The 18,844-nt window shown below is 43.0% G+C and overlaps 1 protein-coding gene across 1 annotated transcript in view; it reads left to right on the top strand.

The window, feature by feature from the left end:
• LOC129865325 (synapsin-3-like) overlaps positions 1–18,844 on the top strand; it is a 124,944-nt gene that overhangs the window by 37,405 nt on the left and 68,695 nt on the right. Inside the window, exons 5-6 of the mRNA XM_055938011.1 lie at positions 17,915–18,071; positions 18,666–18,755. Coding sequence (XP_055793986.1) covers positions 17,915–18,071; positions 18,666–18,755 — 247 coding nt within the window. The remainder of the gene's footprint in view (positions 1–17,914; positions 18,072–18,665; positions 18,756–18,844) is intronic.

The following is an 18,844-nucleotide window of genomic DNA, read 5'->3' on the forward strand; positions in this document are numbered from 1 at the left end:
GCCTAACATTGATCTGGGATCAGGCTAGTAATGTACTACTCGGCTCTATGCTGGCATCGCTACGATACTTTATCGCTATAATGAATGTTTTTCTTTGTATACACATAATCTGATAAAACAAACTACAGCGTTGGATCTGGCAGTCGTACAGGAAATGTTAAGGAAACGTTCTAGCCATGTGTAGTTTGAAGTTAAGTCAAGGTTACACGGTGGCTAGAATAGACAGGTTGTAGTGTTGTGTATCATGCCTTTCTGTCATAGCTTGTTGTCTGGGAGGTGGATGCCTGCCTGGCTGTCCATCTCTGAGGTTATTGTATTGCTTGCCTGCATTATGTAGTCAATTCCCATGGATTGACTGCAATAAAGAGTTAATGCCCACATGAAAAATAGTACACTAATTACTATAGAATTCTGTAGAATACTACACTTCACACTAGGGCTAACCCCAATTAGTTGATTGAGTAGAGCTGTGTGCATGTCAGTCAAAAGTTTGGACACACCTACTCATTCAAAGGTTTTTCTTTCTTTTTACTGTTTTCTACATGCATAAATAACACATGGAATAATGAAGTAACCAGAAAGTGTTAAACAAATCAAAAAATATTTTATGTGAGATTCTTCAAAGTAGCCACCCTTTGCCTTGATGGCAGCTTTGCACACTCTTGGCATTCTCTGAACCAGCTTCATGAGGTGGTCACCTGGAATGCGTTTCAATTAACAGGTGAGCCTTGTTAAAAGTTAATTTGCGGAATTGATTTCCTTTTTTAATATGTTTGAGCCAATCAGTTGTTGTGACAAGGTAGGGGTTTTATACAAAATATGTTCTTTATCAAATAGGGCTAAGTCCATATTATGCCAAGAACAGCTCAAATAAGCAAAGAGAAACTTTCAGACATGAAGGTCAGTCAATCCGGAACATTTCAAGAACGTTGAAAGTTTCTTTAAGGGCAGTCGCAAAAACCATCAAGCGCTATGATGAAATTAGCTCATGAGGACCCCCACAGGAAAAGAAGAGCCAGAGTTACCTCTGCTGCAGAGGATCAGTTCATTAGAGTTACCAGTCTCAGAAATTGCAGCCCAAATAAATGCTTCAGAGTTCAAGTAACAGACACATCTCAACATCATAGGCCGTCATTGTAAATACGAATTTGTTCTTCACTGACTTGCCTAGTTAAATAAATAAGAAATCAACTGTTCAGACGAGACTGTGTGAATCAGGCCTTCATGGTCGAATTGCTGCAAGGAAACCACTACTAATGGACACCAATAATAAGAAGAAGAAGAGACGAGGGTTACACATTTTGGGGAATATTCAGAGGTAGAAACTTTGTATGGGAATTAACAGTAATGTATGGGAATTAATATTAATACCATTTAAATGTAGATGTATTTTACATTTGGATATATTTATCATATGGAGACAAACGTAAACCTTTTACTTTATCATAAGTAGATATAATTGCAAATGATTAACTCCTTCCAATAGGAAAAACAATTTAGTAACAAATTGAACTTTAATTAAATGAGTTGACTTTTCACATGGGATGATTTCACTGAACATCAAAAGAAAGGGAATATTGAATGATCCATTGCATCTCCAAAAAACGTTCAACATGCATCTGTAAAATGATAGTCTAGAAACTAAAGCTTCGGTTGTCTTCCTCTGACTTCCATGTCTTCTCCCTGGACCTCAATGTCCACCTCTTGAACGTCAGACTCTGAGGCCTCATCTTCACTGTTACTTTCCAACCTTGTTGAGGATGGCTTGTCAGGCTCAAAAAGCCTCACATTTTCCCAGATGGCCACCAATTTTTCAACCCTTGTATTGGTCAGCCGGTTGCGTGCTTTGGTGTGTGTGTGTGTGTGTGTGTGTGTGTGTGTTCCCAAGCAAGGACCAGTTGCGCTCTGAGATGGCTGATGTTGGTGGGATTTGGAGGATGATGGAGGCAACAGGGGAAAGGACCTCAGGTCCAGAAAGTCCCTTCCAACAGGTGGCTGATGAGATATGTTGGCACAACTGCCATATTGCATCCATCCCAAAGCCCTTGCTTGGAAGTATACTTCGCCAGACTGCCAAGAACCTTGCCCTCATCCAGGCCAAGGTGGCGAGACACGGTAGTGATGACACCATTGGCCTTGTTGATCTCTGCACCAGACAGGATGCTCTTGCCAGCATACTTCGGGTCCAACATGTACGCTGTGGCGTGTTATGGGTTTCAGGCAGAAGTCTTCATGCTTTTGATGTATTTCATAACTGCAGTTTCCTCTGCTTGGAGCAACAGTAAAGTGGGCAGGGCAGTACGGATTTCTTCTCTTACATCTGCAAGCAGAGTCTGAACATCAGACAGGATGGCATTGTCTCCCTCAATCCGTGCAATGGCTGCTGCTATAGGTTTCAGGCTGCTTACCACACTCTCCCAAAATGCATAATCCAGGAGGATACTCTTGATGGGGCTGTCCATATCGGCAGACTGTGATATGGCCATTTCTTGGAGAGACTCCTTCCCCTCCAGGAGACTGTCAAACATGATGTCAACACCACCCCAATGGGTGTTGCTGGGCAGCTTCAATGTGGTGCTCGTATTCTTCTCACATGGCTTGGTGGGGTAGCTTGCTGCTATAACTTGATGATGCTTCACATACCTAACCATTTCCTTGGCTCTCTTGTAGAGTGTATCCATTGTTTTCAGTGCCATGATGTCCTTGATGAGCAGATTGAATGCATGAGCAGCACAGCCAATTGGTGTGATGTGAGGGTAGGACTCCTCCACTTTAGACCAAGCAGCCTTCATGTTCGCAGCATTGTCTGTCACCAGTGCAAATACCTTCTGTGGTCCAAGGCCATTGATGACTGCCTTCAGCTCATCTGCAATGTAGAGAGCGGTGTGTCTGTTCCTTGTGTCTGTGCTCTTGTAGAATACTGGTTGAGGGGTGGAGATGATGTAGTTAATTATTTCTTACCCACGAACATTCGACCACCCATCAGATGATTGCAATAGTCTGCTTTCTCTATTTGTTTGACCTTCACTTGAACTCTGTTGAACTCTGCATCCAGCAAATGAGTAGATAAAGCATGTCTGGTTGGAGGGGTGTATGCTGGGCAAAGAACATTCAGAAATCTTTTCCAATACACAATGCCTGTGAGTATCAGATGTGAACCAGTTGCATACACAGCTCGAGCAAGACATTCGTCAGCATTTCTCTGACTACGTTCCTCCATTGAGTCAAAAAAACTTCTGATTCCAGGAGGACCATGAGCTATCGATAAGGTGTCTGATTCATAATTTTCACCTCAAGTAGAGGGACTTGTCAAAGGTTGCTTGTTGTGAGCGCTGAGGGAACATTATGCACTTGGCCAGATTATTCTGCATCTTTGTTGCGTTCGTCACATTTGATTTGGCACAGTATTTGCAAATGTACAAAGATTTTCCTTCTGCATTAGCTGCAGTGAAATGTCTCCACACATCAGATGGTGCTTGTGGCATTTTCATGTAAAGATTAGGAAAAAATGATTAAAACAAACACATATAATTCCATGTACAGATAAATAGTTAAGCAGTTGGATTAAACAACTCCTTTGTAAGATAAACGTTTTAAAATGAAACATGTATGGAAAGGTGAATTAACACTCAGTTGGCAAGCTAAAACCCACATGGAGCAAAAACTAACTAGCAGAAATTGTTACGTTATAAATTATTTAAACACACTTTGTTGTCTACTATTTACTAGTTAACAAAAAATCATATAAAATATATTCACCCCACCCATTATTGTAATCAAAACTTACCAGAAAGCATGTAGTCCTTGGCTCAAAGTGTAGTAGTGTGGGCTCAAAAGCATCTCATTAGTGTGCAAGATCTTGAGAATCAGCTGCACATGTGTTGGAAGAGTGCACTGCACATGTGTTGGAAGAGTGCACTGCACATGTGTTGGAAGAGTGCACTGCACATGTGTTGGAAGAGTGCACTGCACATGTGTTGGAAGAGTGCACTGCACATGTGTTGGAAGAGTGCACTGCACATGTGTTGGAAGAGTGCACTGCACATGTGTTGGAAGAGTGCACTGCACATGTGTTGGAAGAGTGCACTGCACATGTGTTGGAAGAGTGCACTGCACATGTGTTGGAAGAGTGCACTGCACATGTGTTGGAAGAGTGCACTGCACATGTGTTGGAAGAGTGCACTGCACATGTGTTGGAAGAGTGCACTGCACATGTGTTGGAAGAGTGCACTGCACATGTGTTGGAAGAGTGCACTGCACATGTGATGGAAGAGTGCACTGTGCATGCACAGGGTTGCAATTCCATTGCATTGGGGATAGTTTAACCAAAATATGCCACAAGACCTAAAATTGCCTTATGTGTAACCCACAAAGGTTCAATGTTATAAGCTAACTTTCTTTGAATTTAAACAAAATTCCCCCAATTCCAGAGCTTAACTTCCCATGGGAAAATTCCAGAAAATTACTGGAATGTTTCCGACCCTTTGCAAACACAAGTGATAGACATCAGACCGGTGGAAATCTGTCCTTTGGTCTGACGAGTACACATTTTGAGATTTTTGGATTCAAACTGCCGTGTCTTTGAGACGCTGAGTAGGTGAACTGATGATCTCCGTATGTGTGGTTCCCACCGTGAAGCATGGAGTAGTTGTGGGGGTGCTTTGCTGGTGACACTGTCAGTGATTTATTTAGAATTCAAGGCACACTTAACAAGCATGGCTACCACAGCATTCTGCAGCGATACGCCATCCCATCTGGTTTGCGCTTAGTGGGACAATAATGTGTTTTTCGACAGGACAATGACCCAACACACTTCCAAGCTGTATAAGGGCTATTTGACCAAGAAGGAGAGTAATGGAGTGCTGCATCAGATGACCTGACCTCCACAATCACCTGACCTCAACCCAATTGGGATGAGTTGGACCGCAGAGTGAAGGAAAAGCAGCCAACAAGTGCTCAGCATATGTGAGAACCGCTTCAAGTCTGTTGGGAAAGCGTTCCAGGGGAAGCTGGTTGAAAGAATGCCAGGAGTGTGCAAAGCTGTCAAGGCAAAGGGTGGCTACTTTGAAGATTCTCAAATTATAAAATATATTTTGATTTGTTACTTTTTTTTGGTTACTACATGATTCCATATGTTATTTCATAGTATTGATGTCTTCACTATTGTTCTACAATGTAGAAAATAGTAAAAATAAAGAAACCCTTGAATGAGTAAGTGTCTCAACTTTTGACCTGTACTCTTTAATTGTTTATTTATTCACCTGTGCCATATCAGTGAACTAATCCATTGCGGAGGCCTAGACTAAAAGCCAATATATGCTTGATTTGAAAATGTGGTCGGAGGCTCCATATGGAGGGTGTGAGGCCAAATCGATCTCCGTACCGTATCGCTATGGGCCTCATAAATGTTGTAACAATGTGGAGAGCTCTGTATAGCTCCATATTGCCATGATTGGTTGATGGTATGTTGGCAGTACATCCTGTATTAACACAAACAGCTCTGCTATTACCGTAAATATTACCGTAAATGCTGCATGGTCAATGCAGACATCAGATTGACCATGCGCCCAGATGCACATCTCTCTCCCGCCAATTTGTGCACATTTATTGTTTCATAACTTAATTTTGTGAATTGTTTTTTATTTTTAGTGTATATCAATTCCCCATTTACATATATCACCAGTAATACATTTACCTTTAATTCCTATTTTTTCTAATCTACAATGTTTGTTACTTTGGCTATGGTAATTTATTTTAATGTATTCAATATTATTCCAGTCTTCCCCTTCTCATAGAAGTAGGCCTATAGGCTACTTGGCCTGTTCACAGATGTAGGCTAATAAATGTGCCTATTTGGGGATCTGATTAGTATTTCTGATTTGGCTTACTGCACCACCACTAATGAGCTTTGGAGCTTCTCAGAGTAGTGTTTTCTTCACCACAAAGTCTGTTTTTACATCCATTGAGAATAACAGTAGTGCCTCTTTGTTTGTAAAATCTTTCCAGCCCTCTCCCTTTAGATAACCACTCAGTGTGAAAGGGACAAATGTCATGCTCTGATCCAGTGGAAATGTCATAAAATAGGACTGCCTGATTTACTTGTCAGTACTTGACTTGGACTGAAATAGATAACGGTTTTCATTTTGGGTACTAGTACTGTTTAGGTGCAGGAGCACAATACTTTTGAGCTAATTGTCTTTAAGAGGAACGGGCTCAAGGAGAAGAACATTTGAGGTGCCGGTACTCCGCTCTGGCGAGCTCATGCCCAAGTAAAGCACTGCTTCTTATCCCTTGCACAAATAGATTACAGCTGTGTCTGTCCTGAGCTCACTGTTGCAAGAAACTGAATATTTTATACAACGTTGCAAGCTTCGGGCAGACACAAGTTAATAGTTGGTAAAATGTTTAAAGTTTGTGGCTACACATGGCCTGTCTGCAAATGTGATTTTATAGGACATTTATTTTTATCAGTATATTTCCTACCTGCAGGCTTGCAATGTTTTTATTCGTTGGCTTTATGTATGCTATTTTGACATAGTTGGCAATAGAAGTTACTTTTTAGTGTTTGTATCATTTTCGTTTAGATCGGATAGAAGTTTGATTAACCATATGACAATGATTTTGAGCTATGTTATTATAAATTAAATGAAACTGTTTCACCAGAATTTGTAAATGAGAACCATAGCTGGCACACAGATCGGGAGAAATTGTAAGATACATTTGCATTCCACATGAGAAAGGTTGCCAACTCCTCCTGTTGCTTATTACCGGCAACTTCATGAGAGTAATGGCAGAATCTGTTTTGGGGCGGCAGGTAACCTAGTGGTTAAAGCGTTGGGCCAGTAACCGAAAGGTCAGCTTGGGGATTTGATCCAACAAGGTAAAAAAACTGTAAATCTGCCCCTGAACAAGGTGATTATTAACCGTTATTGTAAATAAGAATTTGTTCTTAACTGACTTGCCTAGTTAAATAAAGGGTATATATATATATTAATCTGCAAAAGCCCGCAGGACTGAGAAATGCTTGGATCAGGTTAAGGATTTTTTTCATCTGGTTATATAGATCTCTGGCGCACTCTTGAGGCATTTGTCTTAGTTCATCAAACCGTAAGCTTAAAGCATTTTAAGCTCAATGCAGAGTTGATTTTTATTAAGACACATAAGGTCTACAGTATACAGTGCCTTGAGAAAGTATTCAGACCCCTTGACTTTTTCCACATTTATTCTAAACTGGATTAAATTGTTGTTTTTCCTCATACACACTACCCCATAATGACAAAGCAAAAACAGTTTTTTGGAAAGAATGGCACATTTTCTAAAAATATAAGCAACTGAAATATCACATGAGAGGATATGCAGAGAAGAATGGAAGAAACTCCCCAAATGCAGGTGTTCCAAGATCGAAGCATCGTACCCAAGAAGACGCAAGGCTGTAATCGCTTCAACGAAGTACTGAGTAAAGGGTCTGATTTTACTTATGTAAATGTATATTTCAGTTTTTTAAAGACATTTGCAAAAATTTCTAGCGACTTCTTTTTGCTTTGTCATTATGGGGTATTGTGTGGAGATTGAGGGGAATATACACTGCTCAAAAAATAAAGGGAACACAAATAACACCCTAGATCTGAATGAATGAAATATTCTTATTAAATACTTTTTTCTTTACATAGTTGAATGTGCTGACAACAAAATCACACACAAATTATCAATGGAAATCAAATTTGTCAACCCATGGAGGTCTGGATTTGGAGTCACACTCAAAATGGTGGAAGTGGAAAACCACACTACAGGCTGATCCAACTTTGATGTAATGTCCTTAAAACAAGTCAAAATGAGGCTCAGTAGTGTGTGGCCTCCACGTGCCTGTATGACCTCCCTACAACGCCTGGGCATGCTCCTGATGAGGTGGCGGATGGTCTCCTGAGGGATCTCCTCCCAGACCTTGACTAAAGCATCTGCCAACTCCTGGACAGTCTGTGGTGCAACGTGGATGGAGCGAGACATGATGTCCCAGATGTGCTCAATTGGATTCAGGTCTGGGGAACGGGCGGGCCAGTCCATAGCATCAATGCCTTCCTCTTGCAGGAACTGCTGACACACTCCAGCCACATGAGGTCTAGCATTGTCTTGCATTAGGAGGAACCCAGGGCCAACCGCACCAGCATATGGTCACACAAGGGATCTGAGGATCTCATCTCGGTACCTAATGGCAGTCAGGCTACCTCTGGCGAGCACATGGAGGGCTGTGCAGCCCCCCAAAGAAATGCCACCCCACACCATGACTGACCCACCGCCAAACCGGTCATGCTGGAGGATGTTGCAGGCAGCAGAACGTTCTCCACGGCGTCTCCAGGCTGTCACGTCTGTCACGTGCTCAGTGTGAACCTGCTTTCATCTGTGAAGAGCACAGGGCGCCAGTGGCGAATTTGCCAATCTTGGTGTTCTCTGGCAAATGCCAAACGTCCTGCACGGTGTTGGGCTGTAAGCACAACCCCCACCTGTGGACGTCGGGCCCTCATACCACCCTCATGGAGTCTGTTTCTGACCGTTTGAGCAGATACATGCACATTTGTGGCCTGCTTGAGGTCATTTTGCAGGGCTCTGGCAGTGCTCCTCCTGATCCTCCTTGCACAAAGGCGGAGGTAGCGGTCCTGCTGCTGGGTTGTTGCCCTCCTACGGCCTCCTCCACGTCTCCTGATGTACTGGCCTGTCTCCTGGTAGCGCCTCCATGCTCTGGACACCTACGCTGACAGACACAGCAAACCTTTTTGCCACAGCTCGCATTGATGTGCCATCCTGGATGAGCTGCACTACCTGAGCCACTTGTGTGGGTTGTAGACTCCGTCTCATGCTAACACTAGAGTGAAAGCACCTCCAGCATTCAAAAGTGACCAAAACATCAGCCAGGAAGCATAGGAACTGAGAAGTGGTCTGTGGTCACCACCTGCAGAATCACTCCTTTTTTGGGGGTGTCTTGCTAATTGCCTATAATTTCCACTTTTTGTCTATTTCATTTGCACAACAGCATGTGAAATTTATTGTCAGTGTTGCTTCCTAAGTGGACAGTTTGATTTCACAGAAGTGTGATTGACTTGGAGTTATATTGTGTTGTTTAAGTGTTCCCTTTTTTTTTTTGAGCAGTGTATATATCTTTTTTAGAATAAGTCTAACAAAGTGAAAAGTCAAGGGGTCTGAATACTTTCCGAATGCACTGTATACTTAAGTTAACTGTGAATACTGCAGTTGAGTCTGCAAAAACACTATAGTGAATACTATAGTTTTTATTCCATAGTATGTTTTTCATGTGGGTGATGAGAGTCAATGGTGGGAAAATGTAGATAACCTCATTAAGATACGGCTGTTGTCCTTTGCTTGACTCACATTCCCCTATGCCATACAGTAGTATAGCTTATCACTGCCTATTCAGGATTTAGTACAGTCTAAGCGATTCTGTATTGGTGCCTAAGCTAGGCTAATAAGGACTACTTGTGAAAATGTTCCATTTTATTCTTAGCCTGAAGACTAAATAAACAAATCTTACTAATCCTATATGCTTTGAGACACATTCCTTAAGATAACCATATCGGATAAACAGCATGTTTCCTAAGGACCTCAGATTAAAGGCATTATGTTTTATAACATAAATAGTGTGTGTGTGACATGTGCTGTACATGTGAGTAGTTGGTTCGAACGGCTCACAAACTGCTCTCTGTGTCCGTGCGTGTCCTGGTCGGTTTATAGGTCTCCTGCTGTTCCATCCGTGCAGGGCTGCATGAAGAAGGGCCATGTTCCGTTCAGCATGCTGACCCTTGACATCTGGCTACGGGTGTCAAGGGAACATTCCCTAAACACTTCCCCACCTCCCCTCTACTGGCCTATCAAGGCAGCACACTTTCTCACAGTTCTGTGGTTTCAGACTTGTTTATCCAAGTGGGACTTCTTAGAAGTGCATGGTTTTCATATATCAACTAAACTGTAACAAGTGCACTATTACTCTGTAGGTTTTGATGCAACTGCACATGCACTTATATAGGAGCACAAACAACTTTTACATTTAGATTTTTAAAAAGCATAACGTGAAGATACACGCTTTTGTACATGACTTCGTACTCTTATGATGACATTAGTAGGACCTGCTGTTCCTGGCTATTAGAAGAATTCAAGTGGTTCTGCCCTTGATATTTTCTGCCATGGCGTGGAGGCAGGCAGGTTTTTGAGCATATATGGTGCGTTCTCGAGAGAGTTCTCGCAAGAGTGGCGTCCAAAACGTGCCGTCACCCGTTTTTTGTTTTGCTATTTCTGCCAAACCCCTCCAGCCCAACTGCTGAACTTTAACTTAAAGCAGAAACACTGGTCTGGCAAAGTGTTTCACGATTATAGCAATGGAGCATGATTAGCCACAGCAAAAGGACTCCGATCAGCACAGCCAAAGGTTTCTTCTCCACAGTCCTCCTCCTGTGATGAATGAACTGAAATCCAATCAGGGAGGTGATTAGGGTAATGCGTAACAGCATCCTGCCCAGCCATACTGGCAGCAATACACTGATTGAATGAATGAGCAAATGCCTGTCTGCCTGGACTGGGCTGGGTGATTCAATATGGCCGCTTGTTTACCTGTTATGTGCATACAACGCACAATGAAAACACCCTCACTCACACTATAGGTGCTGGTTTAGGCCAAGTGAAGGACCGTTATAGAGGGCAGGATCAGTTATACTGTTTGACAGCTCCCAGAGGCCTCACTATGCCTGTCTTATCTGGCTTGGGGTCCCTCAGGGTGGCGTAAGTACCCAGGTGTGTTTAGAGCGCAAAGTGCTTTTCAGGCATGCCAAGGACAACATAGGCATGTTTTGGCAAAGCGATTTACTAGTGTATACGAGTCTAACAAAACCAGAGAGCTACCACAGGACTAGATCAAGTTGACCGTTGTGCTGTCGGTCATTCTCCCTTAGTAACCTTGATATCCAATCACGTTAAAAGATGACCAATTTTGCATATTTTGAAACAATGACAAGTAGCAGGACAGGAATTGTTAACAATGTTCAGACAGAAGTAATGCTCATAAAACAGGGTTGAATGTTTTATTTCTTTCTTTCCAAAACGCTATATCCACATGTTTCACAATTTTATTTATTTTCCTCAGAATGGTTGCTTATGGGTACTTTCATGTGTGAGTGTAAAATATAACTGTAAATCTATTTTAGATTTGTCTGATTTTATTTGTATAAACTGTCAAGTGTAAATGTTTTACATACAGAGCTCATATTACTGTATTGAATTATAATATGAATGTATAATTTGTACTTTATTTTATAATTATTTGTTATTTTGACTGTGTAAAACCGAGCAGTACTACTTATTTTTCTGAGAGTAAGGCGAATGTATACCATTTTAGCAAAAAATCTTTATGAAACCAAGTGATTTAAACAAATGTCTGTCATTGAACAACCCTATGCCATGATTAGATGGTGAAACACACTGTTCTCTTTCATAATTTCTATAAACAATAAAAGCTCATTTATAAACATTTGTGAAAATGGATATATAGGGTTTTGGAATTTTAAACTCTTCAATTGAGCACAGTAAGTTCCTCCATACCTGGAGACGTGTGGATTTCACTGTCCTTGAACACTTCCAGAGACAAGAATAAATTGTCTCTGTAGATTTGGTTTTGATTTACGTAGTGTACATACCATGCTCACCTGCTGTTACATTTGTATGTTCATGCATTGCATAGCGCCAAGACCTAAACTGAATGCCAATGCACCTTGCTTATCCAGAGCCATACTATTTTGTAGCAGACCGGCAGTGGAAGGGAGTTCCTATAACCCTGTCATGGTTGACTGCAGGGCCCCGTCCTCACTCTGCATTCCTCCCTGTCCTCACCCCCCAGACCTGCAGTCAGTCTCACAGATGGAGCAGGGATATTGCATTAGCAGATATTAGTGTGTTATTCTTTTTCTAATTCTCTGTCCCGTAAGCTACCATAACCAGCCCTACCCAGAAAGAAAGGGTTGAACCTCTTGAGTCCTGAGGCACACGCAGTGTGACAGGGCCTGGCTCTCCTTAGATTACCTCAGATGTAGATTACTGAACCAAAACCAACCACAGAGGTTTCATGTCACCTAAACACACACTCTGTACACATACACAGGTTCACACACATGTAAAGTAGCGTGTACCTCAAATGTTCACCAAATCGACCCCAGAATTGAGACGGACATGTCATGCGCACGCACACACAATTGAATCACTTTTTTTCCACTGAAGACCCTTGCTACTGTACTTCAATCAGACCTTCTAATACCTCAGACGGGTTAGTCTTATAACATAGCAAATGAATCCATCTCACAGACAGACACGCTGAAGTCAGGCATGTGCTTAACAAACCTGAGGATGCTTTCCCCCAAAAGAACCACCACCAGGCTGTAATACAAATACTATACACCTCAGAATTAGTCCTGATGCCAATTCTATAATGTTTTCATGAATACAAATGGTCCCTCTAAACCACTAACTTATAACACAAATTTCCCTTTCTGCCATAGGTAATTTACTAGTGCTATATCTCTGACTCGCTCCTGCACCGCAATTCACATCTGATGCTTTTCATATTAACAGTGGTGCACGACTTAATTTGTCTCATGTAGACCGAAGATCTCATTTTTTTGCTGGAATTAACGGTCTCTTACCTACTACACTGAGTGTACAAAACATTAGCAACACCTTCCTAATGTTGAGTTGCACCCCCTTTTTTGCCATCTGAACAGCCTCAATTCATTGGGTGCATGGACTCTACAAGGCGTTGAAAGCGTTCCACAGGGATGCTGGTCCAGGTTGACTCCAATGCTTCCCACAGTTGTCAAGTTGGCTGGATGTCCTTTGGGTGGTGGACCATTCTTGATACACACAGGAAACTGTTGAGTGTGAAAAACCCAGCAGCGTTGCAGTTCTTGAAACACCCAAACCGGTGCACCTGCTACCATATCCCGTTCAAAGGCACTTAAATATTTTGTCTTTTCCATTCACCCTCTGAATGGTGCATACAGAATCTATGGCTCAAATTGTCTCAAGGCTTACAAATCCTTATTTAACCTGTCTCCTCCCTACACTGATGGGAAAGAGCAGGTGTTCCTAATGTTTTGTACACTCAGTGTATGTCTTGTGTTTTCTAGCCAGGGTAGGAGGTGTATTCACCATTTCTCTGACCCTCTGTGCTCCTTAGGAGCTCTGCGTGCATTCCTCACTGGACCATGGCCAGAGCAGTGGTGTTTACTGGCAGGCTCTACCGCATGACCTCGCCACCGCCCATCATGGTCATGAGCTGCAGCCAGGTCTGCCTGTGACCGTGACTGCTAGCTACAGTACAACCGCTCCCGTAGCTGCTCCGAATAGTCCAAATGGTCCATAACATGTTCCTCTCCCAAATGCATATTTTACTGTACTCATTCTCTCTCTCACTTCCCTCTTTTTCTTTGTAGTTATTAAAGACATGTTCCGGTACTTTGGTGACAGTGTTTTATTTTTTTACCTACCGCTTTGGAAAGGAAAGGGGGACACCTAGTCAGTTGTACAACTGTGAATGCATTAAACTGAAATGTGTCTTCCACATTTAATCCAACCCCTCTGAATCAGAGCGGTGCGGAGGGCTGCCTTAATCGACATCCACGTTTTCGGCGCCCAGGGAATAGATGTGTCAATGTGTAGTTCATACATGAATAGTATGAGCAGAATGAATGCCTTAGCTCAATTAGCCACGAAATCCAGGACCTATATACTAGCCGTGTCAGAGGAAAGCCCCAAAAATTGTCAAAGCCTCCAGTCACCCAAGTCATAGATTGTTCTCTCTGCTACCGCACGGCAAGCGATACCGGAGCACCAAGTCTAGGACCAAAAGGCTCCTTAACAGCTTCTGCCCCTAAGCCATAAGACTGCTGAACTATTAATCAAATGGCCACTCAGACTACTGTTATTTGCTGTTATTGTCTATGCATAGTCACTTTACTCCTACCTACATGTACAAATTACCTTGACTAACCTGTACCACTGCACATTGACTCGGTACCGGTACCCCTTGTATAAAGCCATTTTATTGTTACTTTAAATTTTTTTACTCTAGTTTATTTGGTAAATATTTTCTTAACTCTTTCTTGAACTCCATTGTTGGTTAAGGGCTTGTAAGTAAGCATTTCACGGTAAGGTCTACACGTTGTATTCGGCGCATGTGACAAAAAGTTTGATTTGATTTGAAATCCCTAGTTTGATAGCGACTGTGTTCTTGAAGCTGTGGCGCACCATTTTCCCTACATTCCCCCCCCCCCCCACGAGTTCTAGCCAATGAGCTTCAGGCCCTCTCATTTGAATGACCGCTATCAAGAGACCTGCCCAGCGTTATCCAATGAAGTGGCAGGGCGGGCGCAACGGCTCAGAGAGTGAGAGTGTGAGTGATGCTCCATTACTTTTTAGCCAGTAGTTCTAGAAGTAGCACTCACAAACCAAAAGTGGTAGCTGAAAATGGTGTACTATGTCACATACGTATGTACCTCTCTCACACCCCCTTTCACTCTCCCTTTCCCATCATTCTCCATCCATTCTTCAAAGCTGGTCTGGGCTTGGTGTGTGGCGATAACTGTCCCTTACGTACGCTCTTTGTACACCTAACGGGTGCACAATAACACAATGTCCTCTTGTTCTGAGCAATGCCCTGCAGTCAACACGCGTGACCTTTGTGGAACACTTTGTGAGGTTGAGCCGTATTACCCTTATCAACCTGAGTCAGACAGATTGGATGGAGATTACTCTACCAGTGGACCTTTGAGGCTGGCAAGAGGGCATTACAAGGATAAATGTACATGAATTGCAATTCAGAATATATCTCCCAGAGGTGTCGACGAAAAGGTCAAAGATGTGAAGATACATTTACTTAGAGAATGGAATGGCAGGCGATTGTCATGTTTGACTGGTTGTCCCCCTCCCCTGACATGCTTCAAGGTCTGATGAAAACAGCCATGGACACAAATGTGATTGTTTATCACAATGATAATATCCTGCTCCCTGATTCAACACAGCACCAATACAGAAACGGCATCTACACTGAAAGCCCAATTTACAGAAATAAAGGGGTAAAGCCAAGGCAATTAATGCAAATGTTCCAATAAATCCTGGCCCACAGTTTGCTGCAATTTAAAGCAGTTGCCATGGTTACCATCAAAGCCAACTGATCTCTAACACACTCCGAACATGCACCAGCAAGACGCCCAGTAGAAGTGACTATGGCCTGGACTAGTGTGTGTGGGACCTTATCTGTTGTGTTTATAGCTCCCACTCTGCTCACCTCCTCTCCCTAAGGAAACCAATTCCATTTGGCTAATACAAAGCAGAATCTTCAACTCCACATAAATACAGCACATCCCTACCTCGCATCTCGGCATCATCATCTCCGTCCCCATTAAACATCCCTTTATTGCAACACTGATGAACAATTTAAAGGGTGCATTAGCATATTGGCCGTGAAGTGATCACCACTGGGCCTGAGTGATTTGGGATTGTAAAGCACAAAATGCATTTAATACACAGCTATGATGTGATTCACAACCCACAGGGAGCATCATTCGGGCAGAAGGACTCCGATTTAGGAGACTGATAACAAAGTTAATGGCTGGAATAAGTGTGTTAATGCTGTAGCTTTATAGGGCGATGCTGCTATTAGCTGTTGCCTGGCTAAAAACAATCGCATGATCACAACTTGCACTTCTATGCTAATGATGAGCAGTAAATAGGTTGTACAGATAGGTGCATGCAGCATACGCCTTCGGCTGCTCACATAAGCCGCTATTAGCCGTCTATCACAGTGCCATCCGTTTTGTCACCAAAGCCCCTTATACCACCCACCACTGTAACCTGTATGCTCTAGTCGGCTGGCCCTCGCTACATATTCGTCGCCAGACCCACTGGCTCCAGGTCATCTCTAAGTCTATGCTAGGTAAAGCTCCACCTTCTCAGCTCACTGGTCACGATAACACCCACCCGTAGCACGTGCTCCAGCAGGTATATCTCACTGGTCATCCCCAAAGCCAACACTTACTTTGGCCGCCTTTCCTTCCAGTTCACTGCTGCCAGTGACTGGAACGAATTGCAAAAATCCCTGAAGCTGGAGACTTATATTTCCCTCACTAACTTTCAACATCAGCTATCTGAGCAGCTAACCGATCACTGCAGCTGTAAATAGCCCACTCAATCTACCTACCTCATCCCAATATTGTAAGTGAAAGTGAAGTTATATTAAAACGACAAACCTGGTGCGTCAGATACCAGTGCATGTGATGTGGGCACTTGGTATGACGTGGTATGCGAAAGGTTTGTATGAGTCTGTCCCTCAATAAACAGATGCAGAAATAGATCGGCCCTTGGTCCAGTGCCACTACTGTGGCTGTGCAGTGAGCCCTTGGTCCAGTGCCACCTTGGCTGAGCAGTGAGCACAACATTTTAAAGAGAGCAGCTGTAGTCTTCGTGTCGCCGTGACCACGACAGCTCTCACTGATCCGCTGAGTCCTGAGTTCTCAGGTTGTCTGTCTTACATAAGCAACACTTCCATGGTGCCGTGTGTGTGAGCCCAGTTGGTAAAGCATGGTGCTTGCAACACCAGGATTGTGGGTTTTGATTCCCACGGGGGACCAGTACGAAAATGTATGCACTAATTCCTGTGAGTCGCTCTGGATACGAGCGTCTGCTAAATGACAAAAATGTAAATATAGCAATCTCAACTCAATCAACACCAAGTACCTTTGCCAGAGCTTTCTAGACATTGATTCATTGAGAACGGCTAAAGTCCACTGGAAATTACTTTCAACAGCTTATCAAGCCGAAGCAATGACTTCAGACGGATGCATCAAAATGGTACCATTCCCCAAACTGTAAATTACAATAATCGAGCATTCCTAACCGTTGACAGCCATCTGACAGAGAACTTAATTTACATCCCTCAGCTCAGCCAGCACAGATCCATCCAAGATAGCCTACCTACCTGAATCTAAGCTGAATTAACCTTTTTGGGGGAAAAACCCACATCCCTGCATACCTGCCTTCAGTTAAAGAGTGGAATTTTCTCCCTCTTTATCTTAATCATAGCCAGACGTGATACAATCCTCCCGGGTCCCTGATGGGTTACTTGGCCCTGTTCCCAGAACAGTTTGTAATGAGAGGGATTAGGCTGCGTTAATTGGATAGATGGTCAAGAAGATTAGCTTCTCTGACCAGCGTTCCTTTGTTCACCCTCCTCCTACAGCCTTTGAATAATGGAGCTTTTATCCCAACTTGTAAATAGTGAGCTGCATGTAATCTTAACGCGTTAATGCGGTGACAGATACTATCGGTCTGGGCCCTGAGCAGTTACAGCTGCTGTGTTGGACTTTGGAAATGCTCTACGATGGCTACTGTCGTTATAGTTCGACTGCTTGAGGTCTGGAACTTGAGTGACAAAGTCAGTAATGAAGTACAGTATGCATGCACCAATCTTTGTAATTTACTGTATATACCTCAAGCTAAATTTGTATCAATACCCAGGTCTATAAAATGCCCTACTGACAACAGGTTGGCTGTTTTTACAGTGTAATGCAGTGTCATCAGCAGTCAATGAGGCACACGCCACTGGGCGTCAATTCCAAGGAGGTTCAACGTAATTTCATTGAAATGATGTGGAGACATTTGATTCAACCAGCGTGTGCCCAGTGGGACAGATGTTCGCTGACATTGATGCAGTCTTCCTGTTTGTATCAATGTTTTGTTAATCGACGAAGCAGATGATGTGAAAGTCAGGATGGTAGAATGTGCCCTTTTACTTTACCTTGACATCAGGAACGAAGAATGTTATTGGTTTCCGTTATCTCATGTCCCACTTTGTTTTGTCTTTCTCCAGATCCTTCAAGCCAGACTTTGTCCTGATTCGCCAGCATGCCTACAGCATGACTCCGGGCGAAGACTTCAGGAGCCTGGTGATTGGCCTTCAGTACGGGGGAGTCGCCAGCATCAACTCCCTGCTCTCCATCTACAACTTCTGCAGCAAACCCTGGGTGGTGCGTGAACCATAACCTGCCTACTTACCTCCTTTCCTCCCTCCATCACCCCCTACATCTTAACCATAAAGAAGAAGCCCTTAGCGGCAGCCGCAGACTGATTTATTTGGGCTATTAAAAGGAGCCATAACACCTGTCTCTGAAACCGCAAGACCAGGGTCCTCCAGTAAAACCTGTTATTATTCACCCTGTTTTAACAGAACAGAGGTTACCTGGCAAGGTGCGCTGGAGCCGGGCCAAGTTACATTTGTACCATGGCTAGTCTTTAGAACCCAGACAAAACATGTTGGTGGTGGTAGACAAAACATTCCGGAACGTACCTTTTTAAAGATAGAATTCTCACAATTTCTGAAAGTTTTCGAGGCCAAAGTTTCTACCGAAAAACGTTTTAATGGATAGGGCTGCATTCAGCTTTCAAGGTGTCAGTTTTTATTTTGTATTTTTATCTCGGACTGAAATCAGTGCAAACATCCACTGATTGTGTTTTCTTTGGTGCTATAGATTCCAGATAACTACAGATGTAGTCTAAGACACTTTCTATCCTGCCTTCTATATACAGTAACTACTTGTCTCGTGTTTTGTTTCTGCTTGCAGTTTTCCCACATGATTAAGCTCTACCACTCCCTGGGCCCAGAGAAGTTCCCACTGAATGAACAGACCTTCTACCCCAACCACACACAGATGGTGAGCGCCTTCCCGATTCACTGTTTCCAATGTGTGTTCCTCTTTACTGCATTACCATCTTCATATAGACACAGCACTCAGGGAATGTA

The sequence above is a fragment of the Salvelinus fontinalis genome, chromosome 11 (genome assembly GCF_029448725.1).
Source record: "Salvelinus fontinalis isolate EN_2023a chromosome 11, ASM2944872v1, whole genome shotgun sequence".
NCBI classification, from domain to species: Eukaryota; Metazoa; Chordata; class Actinopteri; order Salmoniformes; family Salmonidae; genus Salvelinus; species Salvelinus fontinalis.